At 45.9% G+C, this 25,439-nt stretch overlaps 1 protein-coding gene across 4 annotated transcripts in view; it reads right to left on the bottom strand.

The window, feature by feature from the left end:
- Positions 1–25,439, bottom strand: part of CPNE1 (copine 1) — a 104,474-nt gene that overhangs the window by 20,776 nt on the left and 58,259 nt on the right. For all 4 annotated transcript variants that reach the window (XM_063455755.1, XM_063455753.1, XM_063455756.1 and 1 more), the window contains 4 exons: positions 14,109–14,237; positions 9,844–10,023; positions 8,823–8,897; positions 4,632–4,703 (listed from right to left, as the gene is read on the bottom strand). In XM_063455755.1, the coding sequence (XP_063311825.1) occupies positions 4,632–4,703; positions 8,823–8,897; positions 9,844–10,023; positions 14,109–14,237 (456 nt within the window). The remainder of the gene's footprint in view (positions 1–4,631; positions 4,704–8,822; positions 8,898–9,843; positions 10,024–14,108; positions 14,238–25,439) is intronic.

Below are 25,439 nucleotides of genomic sequence, written 5' to 3' on the forward strand. Positions count from 1 at the left end.
ATCTAGTGTCGTGGGGTGTTGAGATCTCCAGGCGTCTATTAGGTGGGTCTGGTCTAGGAAGGTCGCGAAGAGTTTGTCGGCTTTTGCCGTTGGAATTCGGCGTTGTGAGTGGGTTCTGGCTCGTCTTCTATCTACCGCGGGTGATGGGGTGGCATTAAAGTCGCCTCCGATTATCTTATGGTGGGAGGGGAATAATGCCAGGTGTGCTCTGAGAATGTTCCAGAATGAGCTGGTAGGCGAGTTGGGTGCATATACTGAGGTAAACGCATATTGTTGTGGGCCGATTTTGCCCGCTATTGTAAGGTATCTGCCCTGTGGGTCGGCTATGGTGGTAGTGACTGAGAGAGGACATGACTTCCGTACTACGATGGCGACTCCGTTTTGTTTGCCTGCTGGGGAGCTGGCGAAGTGGTTCACCCGATAGTGTCGGCTCAGGAGAGGGAACTGTTTGGCTCGGGTGAAATGCGTTTCCTGGAGTAGGAGTATGTCTGCCTTAGTGTTATTGGCCCACCTCATGAGTTGGTGCCTTTTGGAGGGGTTGTTGAGGCCTTTGCAGTTGATCGATAGGCAGGTCAGAGTGGCCGGCATCTTCTGTTGGTCGGGTGTGTGGGTGTGTGTGTGTGGGGGGGGGGGGGAGGGGGGGGTAGTGACTATCAAGAGATATGGGGAGGAAGAGAAGAGGGGGGGAGAGAGGTTAGAGGTTAAATGGGGGTACTGGGGTGAGCGTACCTGGTCTTACTTGACAGCTGCCAGGTGTCTTGTGGGCGGAGGGAGTTACGTCTGTGGGCTTGTGTTTGCTGGTTTGTTGAGTGTGTGTGCCGCGGCCTCTGTCTTCGTTTAGGTTGAAGCGAGGTCCAGTGGTATTTCGTCTGTGTGGGGACGTGGGGGGAAGGCGGCTGGAGTACCAGGCGCTGTCCTCCCCGGGATTCTTCAGCTATTTTGATTTGCTGTTTTCTGTGTCGTGGTGGGGGTGGTTCTCCATACCGTCTTGTTGGTCCACCTGCGGTGGGTTTGCTGTATGGCGTGTTTCGGGGGTGGTCAGGTAGGGGGCTGTGGGGTTGTCTGTCTGCTTACTGAAATGGGTCGGAGGTCGTTTTTCTAGGTTATTCGTCTGGGGTCGTAATGAGCGGGAATGTAGTGGCTCCATCCGTGGGTTGTCTGGGCGGGGGATTCAGGTGTGTCTCTGTTATGGGTCCCGTTGAAGGGTTGGTCAGGTGTCAGGTCGTGGTCTTGGGGGTCGTTGAGCGTGGGTGGCGTCAGTGATCGGGTTAACTGTGTCAATGGGCCCGTAGTAGGTTGTAAGGGACACAGCAGGTAGTTAACCTGTAACAATGTGCATTAAACTGTAATCAAGTACATAACAATAAAACATTTAGTATAGTGCAGCAGATACATTTGGAGGTCGATATGTAACAAAAAGCAGTGAATTGCGGTAATTTCCATAACAGTAGTGCATTAAGTTGGGTGTGCATTACATCTTATATTATAAACCTGGTGTCGTAGACTTTAGCCAGCATTCAGTCCCCCTGTTGTGCTGGTTCTCTGAGGTGTTGGTGTGGTGGGGGGTGAATTCTTTATGCTTCTCAGGTCGCCTGCGATAGTAGTGGGGGGGTCGTTGTATTGTTCGGGCTTGGGGTTCTAAAGTCTTCCAGTTTTTGGGGTTTACAGCTCAGCCGGCGGGGTCTTTGTCGTGCCTCACTTACCAAGTAAGGGGCAGGGGTGAGATCGACCGCTCACTGCCTAAATTCTCGTGTTACATCCCGCCCTCCTCTCCTCAGTATGCCCCTTCGGTGTGTATGTTAGTGATAACAATATTGTGTGACCAGGTGTAGGCTTATGGGAGCGTGGTGTATAACGGTGGGATCCTCCTGGATCAGGCATGGGTTATAGCATATAAGGGATACTCTAGTGTAGCTGCCAGCCGGTCCCGTGGCCTTCCGCCTCTGTGTTTGTATGCCACATTGTCTCTGGGAATTAGAGTGTCCGTGGTCCTATGCTCTCTAGTTATGTGTTGCTTAAGTATGTTTTTATATGAGTGTATCCGGGCCTTTGTTGGGTGGCCATAGTGGTCCCTTCTTTCTTCTATGGTTAGGGGCTGTTTTCCCCCCGGGTTATGTAGCTGAAGGGGGTTTTTGGTTTGCGATTATGTTCGCCCCTTTATATTGTGTATCTACATGACCGGCCTAGAGGTGTGCCATTGTGTATGGAGCTTTGTTTGGCGGGAGTAGCGTGCCCGTGTAGAGGCTGCCGGGTTGTTTTCTGTTACAGGTTAGGTATGGGAAGGCTTATAGGCCTAGTTCTCGGGGGTCTGGCTCTCGCTTGGTGAGCTCAGCTACAAGTGTGTGGGCTGCCGCTGGGCTCAGGGGTAGGAAGGGGGTCCCAGTGGTGTCTGTGCCTATGTCTATTGTTACATGTTTGTTATGCAGTTCTCTTAGGCTAAATCCTACACATTAAACATTTTTATAAACAACAGTTAGTGATAAGTTTGATAACTGAGCAACAGATATTAATAACAATAATAAACTTGGTACTTAAGGTTTTAGAGTTGTGGCAATTTAGGAAAAGCCCTTTGGACAAGGTTGAACCTTTCGGTGCCGGTCAGTTCATGTGTCCGTTTGGGGTAGGCCTTTGGGTGCACTGTAGGTTCTCGGCTTGGTCTGGTATCTGGGCAGGCGGGGTCTCGGGTCGCTGTGTTTGCCGTTCTCCGCAGGTAGGTCGGTGGTCGGTATTGGGTGGCGAAGTGAGATGCCGATATGGGCGGCAAAGTCTTGCATGTCCGAGACTTGATGAAGGGTATATGTTTGGTCGCCCTTTTTGACGAGAAGCTTAAAGGGATGACCCCACATGTATCGCCAGCCCTTCTCCGTGAGTGCGGTCGTAAGGGGTTTGAGTTCTCTGCGTTTCTTCAAGGTAGTCGGTGCCAGGTCTTGGTAAAAGTGTAGTGTGTGCCCCTGGTAGGTTGGGGGGTTATCTCTCGCTGTTTTCATGAGTAGTTCTTTCACTGGGAAGTGCAGGAGCTTGGTGATGATGTCCCTGGGCGCATTTGGGTTGAAGGCTGGGGGGCGCAGGGCCCTGTGTGCGCGTTCTATGTAGAGCTCCTGTTCTGTTGCTTCCGGGAGGATGGATTGGAAGATTGTGTGGACTGTGGTTAATATTGCCTCAGGCTGGACTGATTCAGGTAGGCCCCTGATTCTGATGTTTTGTCTCCGTGATCTGTTATTGAGGTCTTCGAGTCCATCTTCCAGGTATGTCACCCTGTCTTGTAGTGTTTCAATCACTCTGGAGTGTGTTTTAGTTGTGGCCTGTGTTTCAGTTAGTTGTTTCTCTGTGCGGCTGGTGCGTGAAGCCAAGGCCTCCATATCCTCTTTGAGGCCTGCGATTTGTTTCTCCAGTGCGGCTGTGGTGTAGGCCTTTATGTCGTCCGAGGTCTCCCTGAGCATACTCCTCAGGTCTGCCTTTGTGAGGGGTGTTTGCCCCTCTGTCGGGTCGTACCCGTCGGATTCGGAGCCTGAATCCGTGGGGCCTTGTGATAAAGATGGCCGCCCGTCGTTTTTGCTGCGGAACATCGTCGCCACGGACGGAGTGGTGTCCCGTCTCTTTCTGTTGCCTCCCATGGGGTAGGTAGTGGAGGGGGGTGTAGGGTGTCCGTGGGTAGGGGTATGGTAGTCGGATGCTCGTTTTTGTCGCTGATGGTCGCGGATTGTAATCCCGGGGTCGGAGAGCTAAGGGCTCACGCGTCCGTCTCCATTAAGGGTTAGGCTCCGCCTCGTTTTTAGTTTTTTTAAACACCTTAGAGACACGACCGGGTAATCCCTAAATCCTGGACTGTTAGGTGTGCCTTGAGGAGAGGGTTGAGGACCACTGCTCTACAGAAATAAAAGTCCTCTGTCACTCTAAAAATGCATAGCATGAGTTGAGCATAAACATAAATAGGAGCGGACAGCCTATTTATACTACAGATATGATAAATACAATGCCAAATGGTGACCCAGATTTGTGAATACCTCAAGATGGAACAAACCGTTCGTTCATACAGCTAGAAACACAGAAACATTGACCAGGTTTGACACTCTCCCTATGCATTCTGTTCATGCTCTCACCCTCAACTCTCTGCCCTCCTGGTCTTTCCTCTTCTCTTCTCCCCACACTTTCCACCACTGCAATGTCCACTCTTTTTCTTCACCATCTACTTCTATAGTAAATAGATCTGTAATCAAGCTAGCGCTTTTCCCCTGATTACAGGATTATTTGCAATTCAGAACTCAACTTTGCAGAGATGAGTGGAAACTAAGATATTCAGAATGGAGTTCTTGTTTGCTCTGTACCGAGGTCAACCTTCTCCTGTTGTGACAGAAGCCAGTTAGACCAGCAATCAAAATTTGCCTGGGGAAATACAGAAACTTCCTTTTAACTAACCAGAGCACGGCAAGAAGGGACAGCTAACAAAACAACCTTACGGTTGAGGGAACCATTTATACTTACCTGTTCTGTGTCAATATATTTTTTCCCATTGTTCAGTTATTGCTTTGATTAAGAATACAACAAACGTCTAAATAAAGATCAAAAAAAGGCTACGTTGACACAGTTACTACTTCCACATTTAAAACGGACGATTCATTTTTAGATCGTACCTTTTTGTCCAAATTCCTGGCTTCTACTTCTAAATTCACAACCCTTGTGTCTTTGAGCTCTTCCGCAGTGATCTAGAAGAGAAACACAGTAATTACCAATCAGGTCCAGAGCTGTGACAGTGTATACGGAAACACGGAGTTCTAATAATGTTACATTAATGTTTATATTGTGAAGAGTGTCCTGCTCAAATGACCTTACAATCTAGGAGAAAGGGGAAGAACAATGTGTGAAAGAAGAGGGGAGAATGACTGCTATGGCAGCTTTATCTAGATACGTTTTTAAAGAAAACAAATGTAGTGTAGGAGAGCCATAAAATAGAAGTTTAGCGTGAAGGAGACTATGGAAGCACTAGAAACTATAAAGAGAGACCAATGACTATTAAAGAGAGAAGAAAGAAGGCATGGAGATTAGGGAAGTATGAATTAGGCGTTAGGGCATTTATAGGAATGATACGGAGAAGTATTTGAGAAGTCCTGTAAAATATTTAGCAATCTCACTGCACAAATAAGGGAAATGATGGTTTAACAGGACTGATTTACTGAAGTGGATTTACTTTTGAATCAGAGAGGAAATCTAATGATGAATAGGGTTGTTGAGGGGTTTGAAGGTTAGGATCCGTAATCTGAACTGGATCCTAAAATGCACAGGGCGGTAAAGATAAGCCTGGTAACAGCATATTTTTTTTTTTTTTTAATTCTTTATTTTGAATTTTAATTAGTGTACGGATTCGGGGTGGGGTTACAGAAAGAAAGTAGGGGGGTAGTGATTGTGGAACAGGTTTGCATCACATTCAGGTACTGTACATACTATATTGGCTGTCCACGTGCAAGTGGAAGTTGTTCTGTAACTTTTTTTTTTTAATTTGACAATTTTTATTTTTGTAAAAGAAAATTACGAGGGGGGGGGGTCCAGAAGAGAAAGGGGGGGAGGGAACATTGTTTAATGCAACATGAGCATTTTACACATTGGGTTCTGTCACCAGATATTAGGTGTTGCACATACCAAACATGCAGGTGAGGATACAGTCGTTTAACCAATTGACAATTGTGAATTGTAAATTTTCCCGGTGCCCTAGCATCCTTAAAACACGTAGATTTGTGTCCATATAAGTGTGGCAGTAATGGGTACGCTTGGAAGTGGGGTGGGCACTGTGCAGGCTTTTAGCAACTGGTACTTGTGGTTCTTGCGTGGGGTGGGGAAGGGGTGGTAGTGTGGAAGAGGGGTTGAAAGGGGAATGACTGGGAGTAAAGGAGATGCTGGGAGTGTAGTCATTGTTGCAATGTGCTGTGTTCGCGGGTGTCTCTGCGCAGATCCCTATATGATCGTGTCATCTATGATGTGGTTCTCCTCTCGGGGGAGTATCTTGCAGTGTATAACTTATGGTTGTGACTTATACGTGTCCATCGTGTTTGGGCAGCTGTGTTGGGTTGTGTCCCATAGTTCCCATGCTTCGATCCAGTAGGGTCTCCCTCGCTGTGATTTTCTTGCCATGAGTTCGTATGTTTTGGTTGATTCTATTGCTTCTATGCATTGGTTTATTGTGGGAGAGGCCGCTTGCTTCCAATGTCTGCTAATGATGGTAAGGGCTGCTATGACTATGTGGTATATTAAGTACCGTGTGTGCATGCTTGGTGTCCGTGGGAGTAGGAGGAGTAGGAATGTTTCTGGTGTGTTCGGTAGGTGCACACCTGTGCATTGGACTATTAGTGTGGAGATTTGTGACCAGAAGTGTTGAAGTGACGGGCAGTGCCACCATATATGTATCATGGTTCCCCTGTCCGCCGTGCATCTCCAGCATGTTTCTGACTCGTTTGGGAAGCTATGTTTTAGTCTGGTAGGTACCAGGTACCATCTGTATAGAATTTTGCGGGATAGCTCCATGTGTGTCGTGGAGAGGGTCATTCGTTTGTTGGCACTGTAGATGGTTTGCCAGTGTTCCGCGGTCAGCTGACGGCCTATATCTCGTTCCCAAGCTTTGCTGAAAGTAGGCGGTGAGGCTCATGTTCGCGTGTGTTCAGAGGCGTATATTGTGGAGATTAATTTCACAGCAGGTTTCGCCTTTGTACATATGTTAATTATTGTTGTCCAATGTGTGTTTGGTGGTAGCAATGGCTGTGAGGGTGGTTGGGCGCGTATCCATGAGCTCAGCTGTCTGTAAGAGAAGGTTGCCGTGCCCGAGAGTTTGAATTCTGTCTGGAGGTCCTGTAATGGTTTAAGTATATTGTTTCGCATGATTTGGGAGACAGTGTGCACGCCATGTCTTCTCCATAGTGAGTGATTAAAATCCGGTATCAATACCTGAAACGCGTCTATTGGAAGTGCTGGGGAGAGAGTTGCTGTTGTTCCCATTTTCTTTTGAAACTTGTCCCAAATTGAAAGGGTCAATGCCGTTGTTGGTAATAGGTCTGAAGTTTTTGGTCTGTGGGATTTGGGTAGCCATGCCAGGGTCGGGAATGGTATCCCTTGTGCATGGTTTCTTTCTATTTCAACCCAAGCTGCGGGTTCTGGTCGATTGGAGATCATTACCAAAGGAGTAACGTGGGCAGCATTGTAATATCCTGTAATGTTTGGAAGTCCCATTCCACCCTGGGCAGGCGGTTTGTACAAGGTCGTCTTGGCAACTCTTGGTTTTTTGTAGTCCCAGACATAGTTGTTTATAGTGTTTTGTATGTCTAGGAGGTATTGTTTGGAGAGTTTGATTGGCAGGGTGCGGAATAAATATTGGATATTCGGCAGAATTCCCATTTTCACCGATGCTATACGGCCTGTCCATGAAATGTATTTGCCTCTCCAGCTTTGTAGAATGTTGTGGACCTCTGCTTTTAGTTTGATGTAGTTTGCTGCATGTAATGCATTTGCCTTAGGAGTGAAGTTTATCCCTAGAAACTTGATGTGGTCTTTTCTCCAGTCATAAGTGAAATCCCTTCTTAGGGTTGTCAGGTCTGTGTGTTGGATATTGATGCCGAGTGCTAGGGTTTTTGTGATATTTAGCTTGTAGTAGGAGCATTTGCTGTATTGGGCAAGGAGTTTGTGGAAGTTGGACAGTGATATGTGTTCCCGTATGAGGTGTGCTAGGGGTTCCAGTGCCAATATGTAGAGTAACGGGGAGAGTGGGCAGCCTTGCCTGGAGCCATTTGAGATAGTGAATGGCTTTGATATAAAACCCCCGTTTACTACCCGGGCTGTTGGTGATGAGTACAGTTCTGTAACATTTTTAACGTATTTACATGTCTAGTATTCTCTTTCATTCTCGTGGTAACTTGCATTCTTATTTCCTCTAAGGTTTGGGGTGGGGTACAGAATTAAAAGAGATGGGGGAGGAGTGCCCTCTCGTAGCGGTATGTTGCTTACATTCTGAGGTGTTTTGTGTGTCTTGGTCCTGTCTTGTGGTCTGTGTGCCATGTACCTCTTAGTTATGGGCATTGAGTGTTGGGATATTTACGACTTTGGTCGTACCTTGTCTGTTTGATTTGGTATGGGGGATGGAGGTGGGGGTCGGGGGTTAGTGTGTGTCGTCCTGAGTTTCCTTTTTGATTTTTCCCCTTTGTCGTTGAGGTGGGTGTGTTGTTGGTGCTGTTAGGTTCTCTTGTGGTCGTTGGTCTTAGGTGATTACGTTTTTGGTTATTTTTGCGTGGGCTTAGTGTTGGGTGTCTGTATAGATCTGGATAGGGGCAAGAGAGGAGAGAAAAGGAAAAAAAAAAAAGGAAAAGGGGGGGAAGGGGTACAGGGAGGTGTTATCGGATTGGTGGGGCTCCCCATTGGGGGGCTCCGTGTGCCCCGGTAACAGCATATTTTTTATTTATTTATTTTACACAAATTGTATTATGGTAATGTGAGTATTGAGGAGGCATAAAACACAAAAGTGCCACTTATAGGGCTTAAGGAATAATGAGCAGATCTTACACTGCTTTAGCTGTACATGTCTGCTGCCTATTAAATGCTTCACTTAGCACAGGTTTCAGTACATTACTAAATCAGGAATAATTGATATCTATAACTATTATCTTATTGTGGCCAGTAATGTAGAAGAATGATGAGTGTGTTCCTACCAATTGTGACACACTAAAATAGCACGACCACCTGATTTTAGGTCGCAAACAGTACAAAATGCAGAATAAAATGTCAGATAAAGTTGTTTTGGTGTTTATAATAAAAAAAAATACACTATGCGCAATGGTACAATAACTTACAGAAATCGTTCCTTTTCCAGCAAGTTTCCCTTTCTTTAGTTCCAGAGGGCCATTCAGTGTGCGATTTGATACAATCTAGAAAATTAAACAAGCAGAATACTAGTGATTTACTTCCAAGACTATAAAAAGATTTTTTTTTTTAATAAAAAGAAAAAATAAAATGAATGGTTTTCAATGGGGACAGCAGCAACTCTAGCCTTGAGAAAACACGCTAAGGTCCTTCACAACTTGGAACCACAAGAGGACATGACTTTCTGAAAAATCTACCCCAAACTTGTTGAACAGCACATTTACTCAATGTGTTTAGACGATGGAAGTTAAAGTGAAAATGTTAAAGATCAACAGCGATTTTTAGTAAAGTGAGAATTTAAAGTAAATAGGAGTCTAGAGTAGCTAAACTGAAAGCATAGCTGTTTTGACATGAAATTCAAGATTCACATTGAATTCTTACTTTAGTTATGACCCTGCAAGGCTAACCTGTCCTCATGGATGGTGTAGATAAGATTGGTTTAAAAGCCCTCAGCTTTGAAATACCCACATAGTACAAAATTTTTTCAAAAATAACACACATAAGCACACCTCTAAATAAAATAATCAATACTTCTAGTGGACTACGATTGCAGTATGATATAGAGCATTATATAAAGCAATGACTTACTAATGAACTAGCAAGTGGATTGTATTCCATTACAAGGGTTATTTAAAAACATCTAAATAATATGGTATGTCTATAGCTATCCTAGAGAGGATTAGTAATTTAACTTTATTCTAATGTTTATTATCTTACTGATGACCAATGTATCAATTTCCAAATGCAATCAAGCTAAGGTTTTTGCACAAAAAAGATCCATATAAATGAATAGTTGTGTGCACAGGCCCTCTTTTTACACACTTCTTGGTGTGACGCATTGGTAACAGAGATTTTTGCTGCATATGATAAACCAGAGGAAGTAAATGGTGGTTAACATTAGCCACAAATCTGCAAAGCATTTCAACAAATAGACACATATGCCTATCTTACCTGACCAATAGTACATTCAAATCCTCCAAGAAAGTCATCGTCATTTAGGTCCACAGATTTATTATCAATATCGTAGATCCCAAATTTTATGCTCTGCACTTTTTCAAAATAGTAGTCTATGACTGGCTTGGTGGAGAACTCAGGACTCTGACAGTTCTTGATTTTCTCAGTCCGAGTCAACTAGAAGGGAATGAAAAACTGCTGTCAGAATCTGAATTCCATAGACCGTATCAGACCAAAGCACAAAAGCGTTGTATTTTTAGAATGTAACTGGCAATCTTGCATCCTTTGCCAGGCTGACTCTTTCTGCACTGAATACATGATCACTTAGGTCATATCCCCAAGACAGAATTACTTTTTTTTTTTAATTTAATTTTTTTTAATACATTTGGCGAGCTGAATATTCAAGTCAAGGGATTAAAGACTTTGCTCAAATTTGCAGCTCTGTGAGTTAGCCCTTTGAACAGGACTGTTCATTATATCATTATAAATAAAAGAAAAGGTTTAGAAGGGCAAGAAATACACCACTGTGATCTCTGACTGTCACTCAGCCACTGCCTTACCTATTCAACAATATTGGAATCCAAACTTAAAGGGATTCTCCAGTGCCAGGAAAACATTAATTGTCCTGGCACTGCAGGACCCTGTAGTGCCCCTCTCCCTCCCACCCCCCATTCCAAGTTGCTGAAGGGGATAAAACCCCTTCAGTGACTTACTGGAGTCCGAGGTCCCTCGGCGCGGGTCAGGCTCCACCTACTCTCCTCCCCCGCCGACATAAGCTGGCGGTAGAGACCTAATGTGCAAGCGCAGCAATGGCTGCGCAGGCGCATTAGACCTCCCCATAGGAAAGCATTATTCAATGCTTTCCTATGGGGATTTTGAGGACGACCAGCGTTCGTTAAAACACTTTTCGTGTACTATGAACACTGAAGTCCCTCTAGTGGCTGTCTGATAGACAGCCACTAGAGGAGGACTTAACCCTGCAGGCTAAATATTGCAGTTTATAAAAACTGCAATAATTACACTTACAGGGTTAAGGGTAGTGTGAGTTGGCACCCAGACCACTCCAATGGGCAGAAGTGGTCTGGGTGCCTGGAGTATCCCTTTAAAGATTGCAGTTTATTGATAAACCTTCTATGTGCAACAGTGTCAAAAGCCTGACTGAAATTTAGGTAAGCAATGTCTACTGCACCACCCTTATCTATTATTTTAGTTACCCAATCAAAAAAAAAAAAAAAAAAATCAATAAGATTAGTTTGGCATGATCTCCCTGAAGTAAACCCATGATGTCTCTGATCTTGAAATCCATGTGATTTTAGATGTTCAACAATCCTATCTTTTAACATGGTTTCCATTACTTTCCCCACTACTGAAGTAAGGCTTACTGGCCAATAGTTGCCCGACTACTCCCTACTACCTTTCTTGTGAATGGGCACAACATTCGCTTACTTCCAATCTTCTGGGACTACTCCTGTTAAAGGACCACTATAGGCCCCCAGACCACTTCAGCTCAATCAAGTAGTCTGGGTGCCAGGTCCCTCTAGTTTTAACCCTGCAGCTGAAAACATAGCAGTTTCAGAGAAACTGCTATGTTTACACTGAGGGTTAACTCAGCCTCTACACAAATGGAGGTCATTTAGTTACTCCAATGACCATTGGAAGGAATGCCCGCCTGCCAACGTCAAGGCAGACCCCCCTAGGAGGGTCCTACACTGACCTTTCACCTCCCGCCAGAGCCCGTCGCCACGACACCACTACCCACAGTGCCAGAGCCCGTCGCCACGACACCACTACCCACAGTGCCAGAGCCCGTCGCCACGGCACCACTACCCACAGTGCCGGAGCCCGTCGCCACGGCACCACTACCCACAGTGCCGGAGCCCGTCGCCACGGCACCACTACCCACAGTGCCGGAGCCCGTCGCCACGGCACCACTACCCACAGTGCCGGAGCCCGTCGCCACGGCACCACTACCCACAGTGCCGGAGCCCGTCGCCACGACACCACTACCCACAGTGCCGGAGCCCGTCGCCACGACACCACTACCCACAGTGCCGGAGCCCGTCGCCACGACACCACTACCCACAGTGCCGGAGCCCGTCTCCACGACACCACTACCCTCAGTGCCTGAGTCCGTCTCCACGACACCACTACCCTCAGTGCCTGAGCCCGTCTCCACGACACCACTACCCTCAGTGCCTGAGCCCGTCTCCACGACACCACTACCCTCAGTGCCTGAGCCCGTCTCCACGACACCACTACCCTCAGTGCCTGAGCCCGTCTCCACGACACCACTACCCTCAGTGCCTGAGCCCGTCTCCACGACACCACTACCCTCAGTGCCTGAGCCCGTCACCACGACACCACTACCCTCAGTGCCTGAGCCCGTCACCACGACACCACTACCCTCAGTGCCTGAGCCCGTCACCACGACACCACTACCCTCAGTGCCTGAGCCCGTCTCCACGACACCACTACCCTCAGTGCCTGAGCCCGTCTCCACGACACCACTACCCTCAGTGCCTGAGCCCGTCTCCACGACACCACTACCCTCAGTGCCTGAGCCCGTCTCCACGACACCACTACCCTCAGTGCCTGAGCCCGTCTCCACGACACCACTACCCTCAGTGCCTGAGCCCGTCTCCACGACACCACTACCCTCAGTGCCTGAGCCCGTCTCCACGACACCACTACCCTCAGTGCCTGAGCCCGTCTCCACGACACCACTACCCTCAGTGCCTGAGCCCGTCTCCACGACACCACTACCCTCAGTGCCTGAGCCCGTCTCCACGACACCACTACCCTCAGTGCCTGAGCCCGTCTCCACGACACCACTACCCTCAGTGCCTGAGCCCGTCTCCACGACACCACTACCCTCAGTGCCTGAGCCCGTCTCCACGACACCACTACCCTCAGTGCCTGAGCCCGTCTCCACGACACCACTACCCTCAGTGCCTGAGCCCGTCTCCACGACACCACTACCCTCAGTGCCTGAGCCCGTCTCCATAACACCATTACACTCAGTGCCAGAGCCCGTCACCACGACACCACTACCCTCAGTGCCTGAGCCCGTCTCCACGACACCACTACCCTCAGTGCCTGAGCCCGTCTCCACGACACCACTACCCTCAGTGCCTGAGCCCGTCTCCACGACACCACTACCCTCAGTGCCTGAGCCCGTCTCCACGACACCACTACCCTCAGTGCCTGAGCCCGTCTCCACGACACCACTACCCTCAGTGCCTGAGCCCGTCTCCACGACACCACTACCCTCAGTGCCTGAGCCCGTCTCCATAACACCATTACACTCAGTGCCAGAGCCCGTCACCACGACACCACTACCCTCAGTGCCTGAGCCCGTCTCCACGACACCACTACCCTCAGTGCCTGAGCCCGTCTCCACGACACCACTACCCTCAGTGCCTGAGCCCGTCTCCACGACACCACTACCCTCAGTGCCTGAGCCCGTCTCCACGACACCACTACCCTCAGTGCCTGAGCCCGTCTCCACGACACCATTACACTCTGAAAGTGCTAAAAATGTAATAATGTAGAGCAACAGACTGTGCAATATGCCATTCCTAGTACATCTCTACGGCAGTGGCTTTGCAGCAGTTCCAGCCGGAGTTTACCAGATAATTTACAAATGTCAGACTTCAAAAATACAATCTCCTTCCGCAATATAGAGAACTGTCTACAGATTAGACATTATCCAAATCTCCAAAAAGTGGAACGTGAAACAAATGCATAACATTATACTGAACTAAGTAATAATTTAAATCAAACAAATCTTATTTTTTTTTTATCCTCCTGTATACCTCAAATTACCTCCATCCATGCCCTCTGCAGTGTTTTTCCTGTATCAGATCACAGATATCTCTGCACACAGCTCTCCATCCTAAACTAGGCCCTTTTAGATTCAAAACAAACTAGGTTATATGTAAACTTCCCCCGGGCGCTCTGCAAGTCTTCCCTATTGCCTGATCACATGCTCTGTACTGCTACCCATCTTGAGGCTTTCCCTGCACTGCTTCCCCAGACTTATCCACACCTGTCTCTGAAGTACTTTCCCGTGCATATTCCAGTCCATCTCTCTTTTTTCCACTGATTAAAACTTAGTCTATATCACTGTAAAAAAAAATTATGGTAGATTCCACCGCTATTTACACAACTTAAAATATACATGTTGACAAAATTCAGAGGTAATAGACTATACAGTCCTACCATAGATACAAGAATTAATACTGCCCTCTCCTCCTCTTTACCTCTGACCACTTTCCATCGCCAACACTTTGTAGAACTACACAGAGAGGATCTGACTTGGAACCAATGTCTTTATCCAGCAAGTTTGTACAGGAGATTGACAGCTGGACTTTGGTCACACACTGAGCCATCTGGAATAGAAGAGAAACAAGTATATCAGGTACAAAAAATTAAAGGCAAGACACAGAGTATGTATATCTTCCAAACCACTGTACAAAACAATAGCCGAGAATCCACTGAAGGTAGGTGCACTCTAGGGTTTGTTTTATTAAGAATGTGAAACAAAAGGTATAAATACACCATTGTAATCCTTGCATCCTAACTGGTTGTGAACTTTGATACACTAGCTGGCTATTCTGATGAATCTTATTGTATATACAGTACTGAAGATCTTTAGAAAATTAACCCGATATTATAGTGCCAGGAAAAGCGGTTTTCCTGGCACTATAGGTAGCTACAGTGACCCCCACCACCGCGTGCCCCCCTCCCACTTACTGAATCCAGCACAGAGGGACATCGGGTCACACTCCTCCCGCGCAGACATCAGCAGGTGGGGGGGACCTAATGCACATGCGCAGCAAACGCAGAGCTCGCATTAGGATTCCCTATAGGAAAATATTGTTTTAATGCTTTCCTATATTGAGTCTATGGACGCTGGATGTCCTCATACCCCCTGGAAGTCCCTCTAGTAGCTGTCTGGTAGACATTTTAGTAAGTCTGTGATTGGCATAGAACAGTTTATGACACCAGTGATTAAAGCCTGGATAATGTAAAAGGTGATATAATCTATGAAGTTTGTCTTTAAAGGGACACTATAGTTACCAGAACTGTGAGCATGTCAGTCTCTGCAGACTAATGTAAACACTGCCTTTTCAAAAAAAAAAAAAAAAAAAAAAAAAAGGGCAGGGTTTACATTACTGCTTTGGGACTCCTCTAGTGGCCACTCCTTTGTTGGGCACTAGAGGCGTTTACTGGGTCCACTGTCGTTCAGTCTCCATTCTCTGCATGGAGATGCTAAACTTTCCCCTTAGGGATGTATTGATTCAATGCATCTCTATGAGGAGATGCAAATTGGCAAGGGCAGCATCTGTCCTCTCCGCCCCCTTGGGTGACATCAGAATTGACGATCTTAGCCAATCTATTGCTTTCCTATGGGAAAGCATTGTGATTGGCTGAGATCAATTTTGTATTGTTATTATTTAAGGATGGGAGGGATCCTGGAACCATACATGTGTTCTAACACTATAGGGTCAGGAATTGTATTCCTGACCCTATAATGTTCCTTAAGCGCTAGCACCTGTTGTGTCTTTAATTAAGAATTTTAAAACAATATCTATTTTAAACAAGGATTTTAATTTTATAGGTTCAGAGAAAATAGAAGTTTTTAAAAAGGTAGGTAAATTTAAAAAAAAAAAAAGTTCCTCTTGTGCAGTACATTGTATCGCCATGAATCCTATTATGTTTTCCATTGTATCAATGACTGGATTTGCAAAAACATAATTTCAATCACTGCTATCCCTTGGCAAACATAATATAGTCACTGGTCAGTTCACCAATAATCCCTGTGGTATTTACTGCTCTAAGCAAAACTGGTAACAATGAAAGGGGAAATGTGGTTCAACAGAGAAAACACTAGAACAAGAAACGCAACTGACAAACAAGTTATGTCTAAAATATGAGGGTTTTTTCCATTATTTATAAAGCTTAATACGGAGTGCATAAATAGCACAAATACAATATCATATTAGTGTTCTCAGACTGCTGTTCTCAGATAACTAAAAATAAAAATTATTTTAAATTAAACTTAATTATTAATATAATCTTTACCACAGAAATAGTGGGAATAAAAAGTGCAGAATTCAGAAATGAAGTTTGACAGATTGCTGTAGGGTACGTGAAAGGAGGGTTGTCGCTAGGCTTGTGCATTCTGTTTCCAATAAATCACATTTGAATTATAAATATAAATAAATATTTACGTATTGAGCCAAGTTTTGTTTTGCTTTAAATTGAAGAATCTAAGTCCACATTGATACCAGTGGGAATACAGCGTAAAAGCGAAACTTAGAAATATGGTTTGCACAGTACTTCTCCAGGATGCCTGTACACACCACCTCATGCATGTAGAAAGTGAAAGAGGGGGAAGCAATAGTTTTGGTGATCCAAGCGCAAACAATCTTGCACATTGGTTAAATCAAACAGTTTTGGTTCAAATTTAGCAACTCAGTGTAATGCAGGACACCGGTTAAGTGCAATGCTTTGACCCTCCATCACAAAAACTGTTAAATGAAAAGGACTTAAAGCATTCCAATCATGGCCGGAATTCAGATCAAAGAAAATATACATTTTATTCAAACAGCCCTAAGTGAAGAAACTTGAAATAAGACAGGTTTTACATTTAATGTAGGTCGATATACAAGGTGCCCTAGGCAAACAATCCTGACACAGCAAAATACTTTAAGAAGCAGTCTGCCTAACATGAGCTTTTCTTACACAGAACACACATTTTTAACCGTGTTGTCTGAGCATGTTCACAAAGTACCTCCCTTAAGAGAACATGTCTAGTTTGACAAAATAAAACCCCATTATATTGCTACTGGTCTTGCAGGTAGATAAATCAGGCAAGCAAGGATTTGGCTTAAAAAAAAAAATAATAATAATAATAAACCGGTATATAGTATAGTCACTTTTGCCACTTACCATCAATAACATCACCATTCCAATGAGATTAAATTTTACAAATCCATAGGAGCCATCAAGTAGCACAGAGTACAGTAACCAAACAAATGTGTACATTTGCCGAAGGGCTTTTAATATTTTTTTTTTTTTTTTTTTAAATTCTTTATTTTTCAGTGCACATCAGAATCGTTACAACGTTTGAAAAAAAATAGGTAATATGCTGTTAGTGTGTAAGCTTGTTCAAAGGAGAGTCTTGCACCTTTTTTCTGTTTTTAATAACATGTTTGCTGATACCTGTCAGCTTGCGTGTTGCCCTAATGCTCTAGGTGTTCGAGTGTTGCTTATCTGCGCTGATTTATGGTTGTGGATTTATCGCGCTGAGGTTACAGCGTTCAGCGTGTATGTTCGTCTTTGTGTTGTTTGATAACATATTGGGTGGATTCGGGTGGTATGTGTCCTGCCCAGAGGAGAGCTAAGGACCAGTGTGCGTAGGGTGACTCGTCCACCATTATGTGTTGTATGTGGTGACTCCTAACCAAGGGAGTAGCGGGGGGGGGAGGGGGTGTTCCTTGTAGTTTGGTGTTGTCCCTAGGGCTATGTGCGGTTGGGTAGAATCTTGCTTAGTCTCGGGGGGTTGTAATCCCGTTATAAATCTAGTCCTGGGTGTGGTGCCTGTATGTTGATTTGTCCTCTGTGTTCGTGTGAGTTAATCACAAAAATCATATAGATAAGATATAGTAGTGGAGGGAAAAAAGAAGGAAAAACATAAGGTTATACTTGAACTATAGAGAGCTATATGTAAAGTCCCGGTGAGATAGTCTTTTGCCGTGCTTAGGAACTGCAGGCAGGGTGCGTCGGTATCTCATGTTGGGTCGTTACTGGGGCTTGATCCTGTTGCCCTCACTGTCGCAGATCTCGGGACGAAGGGCGTTGTGTGAGCCGGGTCCCAGCTGGTCGTTGCGGTGGAGGTTCTCGGTTGGGTGTCGTCCGACGGATGTTCCAGGCCCAGGGCCGTCAGGAATGGGGATGCATCCTCTGTTGAGGTGAGGACATGCACGGTACCGTTGAGTGATACTGTCAGGGAGCCGTTCCTACCCCATCTGTAGTCTATGTTGGCTGTTCTAAGCTGACTGGTTATTGGAAGGAATGTTTTGCGCCATAATAGGGTTGCCTTCGAGAGATCTTGGTAAAATGTTAAGGAAGCTTCTTCAAATCGAATCGGGGTTTTACCTTTGAGGGCTGACATGATTAAGATTTTCTCATGGGTCGTGGAGCACCGGAGAATGACGTCTCTGGTGACTGTGGACGGTGGTCCCGCCGGTCCTGGCAGGCGGTATATTCCCTCCATGGTCAGTTTTTTGGCTACTGCATGGGGTAAGATGGTGGTCAGTAAGCGTCTGACATAATGGGGTAGTTCTTCCGCCTTGATTGCCATCGGGACGCCCCTTATTTTAATGTTGGTGCGGCGGTGTCGGTCTTCCATCGCCGTAACTTGTGCCGTGATGTTCCTTTGATGAGACCAGAGCTGGTGTACTGTAGCTTGAAGCTCGGTCATCTGTGTTTGGATGTCTGCAATGTCCCTCTCCGAGGCCTGTACCCGGTCTGTGACGGCTTTCAGGTTATTGCTGATAGGGGCTAATTCAGTCGCTAGGATTTTGTGAAAGTCCGCCAACAGGACCTTCAGGTCATGTCTGGTCGTCGGTGTGGAGTCGGTGGTGGCATCGGGTGTCGTCGGGTGAGCAGTTGCTGACTGTTCCGCCTCATGTTGCCTTACTTGAGGTGTTGGGGTAATAGGCCGCATGGTGGTGGTAAGCCTCGGGGCTTCCGCCGGAGCGGGATGAGGTTGCACGGGTCGGTGGAACATTGTCCCTATGTCCCTGTGGTCCGACACCGTCGCTTTTTGCGATCGGCGGCCCATTGCCGGCATGTGGGGCTGGATGTCGGGTGCTGGGTGGTATGCGTCGCTACTCGCCTGTTGCGCGAGGAGGGCCTCCAGGCTTGTGAGGGACACCGCGGGGTAGGCCCCGTTTTTCCGTCTCCGTTTAGGCAGGGCCTTTGGCTGGAAAAATGGCATCGATCGCTTCGGGAGACGGTGGAGGTTGTCGCTGGGACCTTTATAGGTCAAGGTGGGTTATCGATTTTGTGAAATTTGAAGTTTTGCGATTGTTCTGAGAGGAGCTCGCATGCATGGCCGGCTTTTAATATTTTATACTAGTCTCCATTTAGACCAACTGGAAGAAGGGACTAAAAATTTTTTTTTTCCAATCTGCACAGATATTTGACAAGTTAAGAATGAGTAATAAGGTTAAAACTATTGACTTAAAAACCAACAGGATATATGTGGGCAGTAAAGTAACCTCATACTGTTCTTGGCTATGTACATGATTTCACAAGCTTGATAAGGAAACCAGGTTGTAAGATAAACAGGCAATAAAAAGATTTGTATTCATATGAAATACACAGGTCATCTCTACATAGATGTCAATGTACCGCAAAATGTGCTAAAATGTACCATATATCTGGCAGCAAATTTGATGCAGCGTATAAATTGACCCCCACACTTAGAGGTGTGAAAAAGGTTTAGGCCTATTTTCAGCAGATAAGTCAACCCACAATATAATGTGCGACATGTGGGCCTAGGCTAGGCTGCAGAAGTCAAATAGTCCTGTTTCATGTAAGGGTGAAAACACTGCATGTATCAAGGCATTAGGCCTTTTTCTCTTCTCCCCTACGTATCAACAACTTTATGTTCAGCCAACTAGCTGACCCCTAGTTTTTGGAAGATTTTATTTTTTTTTATGCTTAAAATTACAACTTATTATTTTTCCTTGGAGGAAGGTTCAGGGGCGGTACCCATATGGACTGGCCGGAGACTAACTGAAGTCCACCTGCTGGATGAGAGAGCTCAATCGGAGACAGGGACCAGGGTGACTGGTAAGAAAGCATTGCTTGGCGCCATGTATACTGAACAGGCTAGAACGAGCTGGCACAGGGTATTCCTTCCATTCGCTACCAATATAACTGAGTTCTATTTAGAGCGCTTGCTTAACAATGTGACCTTTCATAGCGTAACCCATAGGGCAGGTCCATGCCAGTGAAGATATTGTCCTTGAATGTTAAAGGACTCAATGCACCTAAAAAACGGCGCCTCATGTTTAGAGACCTAAAAAGATTAAACCCCGATATAGCTTTCCTGCAGGAGACACACATTCGGGCGTCGGCGAGGTTTGCGCTTAAGGACCACACTTATCGCACCACATATGAGTCTAGAGCTCTCAATAAAAGGAATGGGGTTGCTATTCTGATTCATCCGTGAGATGCCCACTCACTGTTTCGAAGGTACGCACGGACTCGGGAGGCCGCTTTGTACTCCTGTCGGGAACACTATATTCCCACAGTGTACATATTCTCAATCTGTATGGCCCGAACGACCCTACTAAGGAGTTCTGGGCGGAACTGACGCAGGTAATCAACGCCTTACCACATGGAATGGTGATAGTAGGGGGCGATTTTAACTCAGCTCCGTGCCCAGCGAGGGACAGGGGACCTGGTAAAACTCTCCCAAGATCGCATAAAAGGGGCGGGCAGGACAAATTATTACACATTTTTATGCAACATACGGGCCTCGTTGATGTTTGGAGGGCGCAACACTCGGATGTTAACGATTATACCTTTTATTCGGCACCTCATGATACCTATTCGAGAATCGATTTGTTTTTGGTTAATCCTTCCTCAGTCCCCAAGGTATCGGAATCGACTATAGGCTCCATCACTTGGTCGGATCACGCAGACGTATCCATGACACTGGATAAACTAAGTGTGGCATCCCCGTGGTCCTGGAAATTGAATACGTCTCTGCTCCGCAACCCTGAGATTGTCGAGGCGGTGAGGAGGGAACTGACTGACTATTTTGCCAGAGAAGATGCATCGGACCTGTCGAGGGCGGCTCATAAATCAGTGATCAGAGGTATTTTGATTCGTGAAGCCACATTAAAGAAAAAACGCAAAGCCAAATTGCTATCAACCCTCCTGGAGTCTTTACGACAGGCTGAACAAAAACATAAGACTGATGCCACGCCCACCAATCTACAGGCGGTTCAGGACCTGAGAGCCTCGGTTAGAGGAACACTGCTGGATGATACAGCACGTGCTATTATAGGGTCTAAAAGAACTTACTTTGAAAAGGCTAACAAAATGGACACTCTGCTGGCAAGGTCACTCCGACCAAGACAACATAGAACCCATATCACTAACATCAAAGATACCTCGGGTCAATGCCGCACAGACCCAACAGACATAGCAACGGTATTCACGAAATTCTTCACTGAACTCTACAATCATTCAACAACAGACCCAGCGGGAATACAAAGCGAACGGGACAGAATACACACTTTTCTTTCCGGGCTGGACTTGCCGAAATTAAAAGAGGCGGACGTTGAAAGCTTGAGGAAACCCATCTCGACGGAGGAGGTGGACATGGCAATCTCTGCGTTGAAGAGTAACAAGGCGCCGGGACCGGATGGCTTTGATGGGTCTTATTATACAACTTTTAGGGAAGAACTGGTTCCGTATATGGAGGCTTGGCTCAACGAACTACTGGATGGTGGTCCTCCTGATAGAGACATGTCGCTAGCTGACATTGTCTTACTGCCGAAACCGGGTCGGGATCTGTCGATCCCAGAAAACTTCCGCCCGATATCTCTTCTCAACCACGATTCCAAAATACTGGCGAAAGTTCTGGCAGCCAGGATAAACCCGATGTTGCCTCGCTTGGTCCACCCAGACCAGGTGGGGTTTATACCGAATAGACAGCTTTTTGAGAATACCAGGCGTAATGTAGACCTCATATGGAGACAAACCACCAGAAAAATACCGACCATGTTGCTGTCATTGGACGCCGAAAAGGCGTTCGACAGGGTAAAATGGCCTTACTTGTTTACAATGCTGGATCATTTTGGCTTCCCAACACAGTTTACGACGGCAGTACGAGCCATGTACACCAACGTCAGGGCGCAAATTCGCATTTCGGGTGCCAGGGTAAATCCATTTGGTTTGAGCAACGGCACTAGACAGGGCTGCCCTTTGTCGCCCTTGTTATTCGCTTTATCGCTAGAACTTCTCCTCCAGACGATTCGTGCGACCTCGGATATAAAAGGGATAGACATCGGAGGGCAACGATACGTAGTTTCGGCATTTGCGGATGACGTCTTATTGACGTTGACTGAACCGAGGGAATCGATGGCTGCGCTGACAGAGGTCTTAAAGGAATTTGGAGAATTGGCTGGATACAAGGTAAATATGGACAAGTCCAGCTTGTTGCCTATATGTATGCCAGAGCTAGACATCGATTACATAGGGATGACATATAACTTACGAATAACGAGAGACCACATAAAATACCTAGGCATACGATTGACGGCAGACCCATCCCAATTATTTCATCAGAATTATTCCCAGCTGATTCGGACATTGATGACGGATATGGAGAATTGAACAGATTAGGCAATTTCTTGGATAGGGAGAATCCATTCCGTGAAAATGAATGTACTCCCCAGAATATTGTTCTTGTTTCAGGCACTCCCGATTAAAGTTAACAGGTCTGACTTGGGACCACTTCAGAAAACAATAGGTAAATTTATCTGGCAGAATAAGAAACCTAGGGTCTCACGTAACATTCTTTACCGAGCCAAAAACAGGGGAGGCCTGGGCCTTCCACATTTACATTTTTATTATGAGGCAGCCCAACTGGCTCAGGTAGCTCTGTGGCACTCTCCACCGGAGGAAAGGAGATGGGTGGACCTGGAAGCGTCCCTTATGGGAATGGATATGCCTCAGTTTTATATGTGGACCCCTAAAGAGCACAGACCTACTACCACGGTGCCCTGTCCTGCGATTCTCAATTCCCTGAGGATATGGGACGCGGCCGCTCCTAAGTATGACCTAGTGTCCTCCCCCTCTCCAATGACTCCTCTCTTGAGGAACAAGGCATTCCTACCAGGAATGACGGCCCGGGATTTCAGAGGCATAGAAAGGGCTGGGCTGCAGAGAGTATATCAGCTGTTTGAGGGAGGGTCGCTTGTTAAGTTTGAGGATTTACAAAACAAAACGCCTTTGAGACCCTTTGATTATTTTACATACCTCCAGATCAGAGCTTATGCCCAGGACCCTCAGATTAAAAAAGCAGCAGAAACACAGATGACATTCTTTGAAAGAATGTGCGCAAAGAAACAATTCCCGAGCAGAATGATTTCTCTTCTTTACTCACAGTTGTGCAGTAAAACTTTGGAATGGGGAGGTCTTTCCTATATAGACCAATGGGAGGCGGATTTGGGTGAGACGCTGGAGGGAGTGGAATGGCAGGAAATATGGGAGGCGACCGCGCAGTCCTCTATGTGTGTCTCGTTACAGGAACAAGCATATAAGACACTATTTCGTTGGTATGCTACACCGGTTAAAGGACCACCCTAGGCACCCAGACCACTTCAGCTTAATGAAGTGGTCTGGGTGCCAGGTCCTTCTAGGGTTAACCCATTTTTTCATAAACATAGCAGTTTCAGAGAAACTGCTATATTTGTGAATGGGTTAAGCCTTCCCCTATTTCCTCTAGTGGCTGTCTCAATGACAGCCGCTAGAGGCGCTTGCGTGATTCTCACTGTGAAAATCACAGTGAGAGCACGCAAGCGTCCATAGGAAAGCATTATGAATGCTTTCCTATGTGACCGGCAGAATGCGCGCGCAGCTCTTGCCGTGCGTGCGCATTCAGCCGACGGGGAGGAGAAGAGGAGGATCGGCGGAGGAGAGCTCTCCGCCCACCGCTGGAAAAAGGTAAGTTTTAACCCCTTACCCCTTTCCAGAGCCGGGCGGGAGGAGGTCCCTGAGGGTGGGGGCACCCTCAGGGCACTCTAGTGCCAGGAAAACAAGTATGTTTTCCTGGCACTAGAGTGGTCCTTTAAGTTAAGCCGGATGAACCAAACTACTACGGACTTATGCTGGCGGGGGTGCGGCCTCAAGGGCACGTACATTCACATGTAGTGGGAATGCCCAATAGCACAAGTCTTTTGGAGGCAAATTGCGCAGCTGTTCCGAGATATTTTTGAGCGAGAGGTTAAACTAGACCCATGGGTATTCTTGCTAGCTAGATCTGTAGATAACTGGACAAAAGCGGAGCAGACCCTATTGCATAAGGTGAATCTAGCTGCTAGGAGAGCTTTGGCACAAGTGTGGTTGCGAGGTGAAGCTGCTGAACTTACTGTGGTAATTAGGAAGATTAAGGATAACTATCTCATGAATGATCTAACTGCCCGGGTAAGAGGCACGACGAAGAAGTTCGAAAAAGTTTGGGGCCCCTGGGTAGCTAGCGCAGCAAGTGCTTGATGTACACGCCAACGAGATTTCCCTGGATGGGATTAGTTCACTTGGACATGGGTTGGCCTGACGCCCCCTGAACCTATTCCTCATCCCTTTCTTTACCTCTCACACTTTCTGATTTCCTACTTATTCTTCTTCTTCTTTTCCTATTTTCCTTTTCCACGTGAGATCTCCTCACGTTAAGTTCATAACACCATGCAATGTGTAAACAACTTACATTTTATGGGGATATAGACATGTCTCCACAGCGACAAACGGATAGCGATTTGAAAGAAATTCAGATAAAGATATATAGTAATCGCACATAATTGCATGGAAAGGATAGGACATGTCTTCTCTTTAAAAGAATTATATGTATGGTAATTTGAAGCATCTTTATGGATTTCTTGTTATACCTTTTTATGTTATACGTTAAAATCACCAAGAAGAACAGGGTATCAGCATTGTATTAGATGTTATTCGCACTTCAGAATGCATTGATGCAGTGAGAGTGTGTAAGGCGTACCATTTTTCAGCTCTTGCAGATTTCATGGGATTATGGCATGTGTAATGTTAGTATATTTTGATACGATCTGATTTGTTGTGCTTTAACTGTACTGTTCTACCTTGGAATAAATAAAGAATTAAAAAAAAAATTACATTACTTATATTGCAAACGTTAATGTGGGAATCTTAATATAATTAAAAACAGTAGTATATCATAAAAAGAGTCCGTGTGTAGTACCATAAATTTAGGAGTTGAAAGTTTTGTCTAACAATTCCACAACCCTGCACCAAACTCCTAAAGTACTTGAAGGTATTAACAGGGTCCCCTCTTCACACTTTTATAACAGAGCCATCAAGAGAAAATGGCACATTTTACAAAGGTGCAAAGCTTTCAGATCACTTTTTGACGTAGAACAGAGCAGAGACTAACGCTTCTCTATGAGATGCAGAGCCAGAACAGTGTAGTGACTGCAACACATGAATCCTATTTCGTACTTATCTGACAGGCAACTGACTGGCCATAAGATTTTCAGTTTAGATGATCTCATGGTGGATGGGGTGTTGTACTGGGTTGTTTTATTGTTCGAGTGACAATTACTACAGGCATTTAAACCCTGCAATGTAATCTAATACAAAAGCCCATCAAATCCCCCCTCACACCACCAATTGCAAAAAGTAATATCCCTCCAACCTTTCACATCTACAGTCAAGGACACTTCAAGCCCTTCAGAAATGTTTGTATAGACCGTAATCCCAGACCATAAATAGAGTTCACCTCTGAGGATGCACCGTTCTCTAATGAC

The sequence above is a fragment of the Pelobates fuscus genome, chromosome 5 (assembly GCF_036172605.1).
Source record: "Pelobates fuscus isolate aPelFus1 chromosome 5, aPelFus1.pri, whole genome shotgun sequence".
Lineage (NCBI taxonomy): Eukaryota > Metazoa > Chordata > Amphibia > Anura > Pelobatidae > Pelobates > Pelobates fuscus.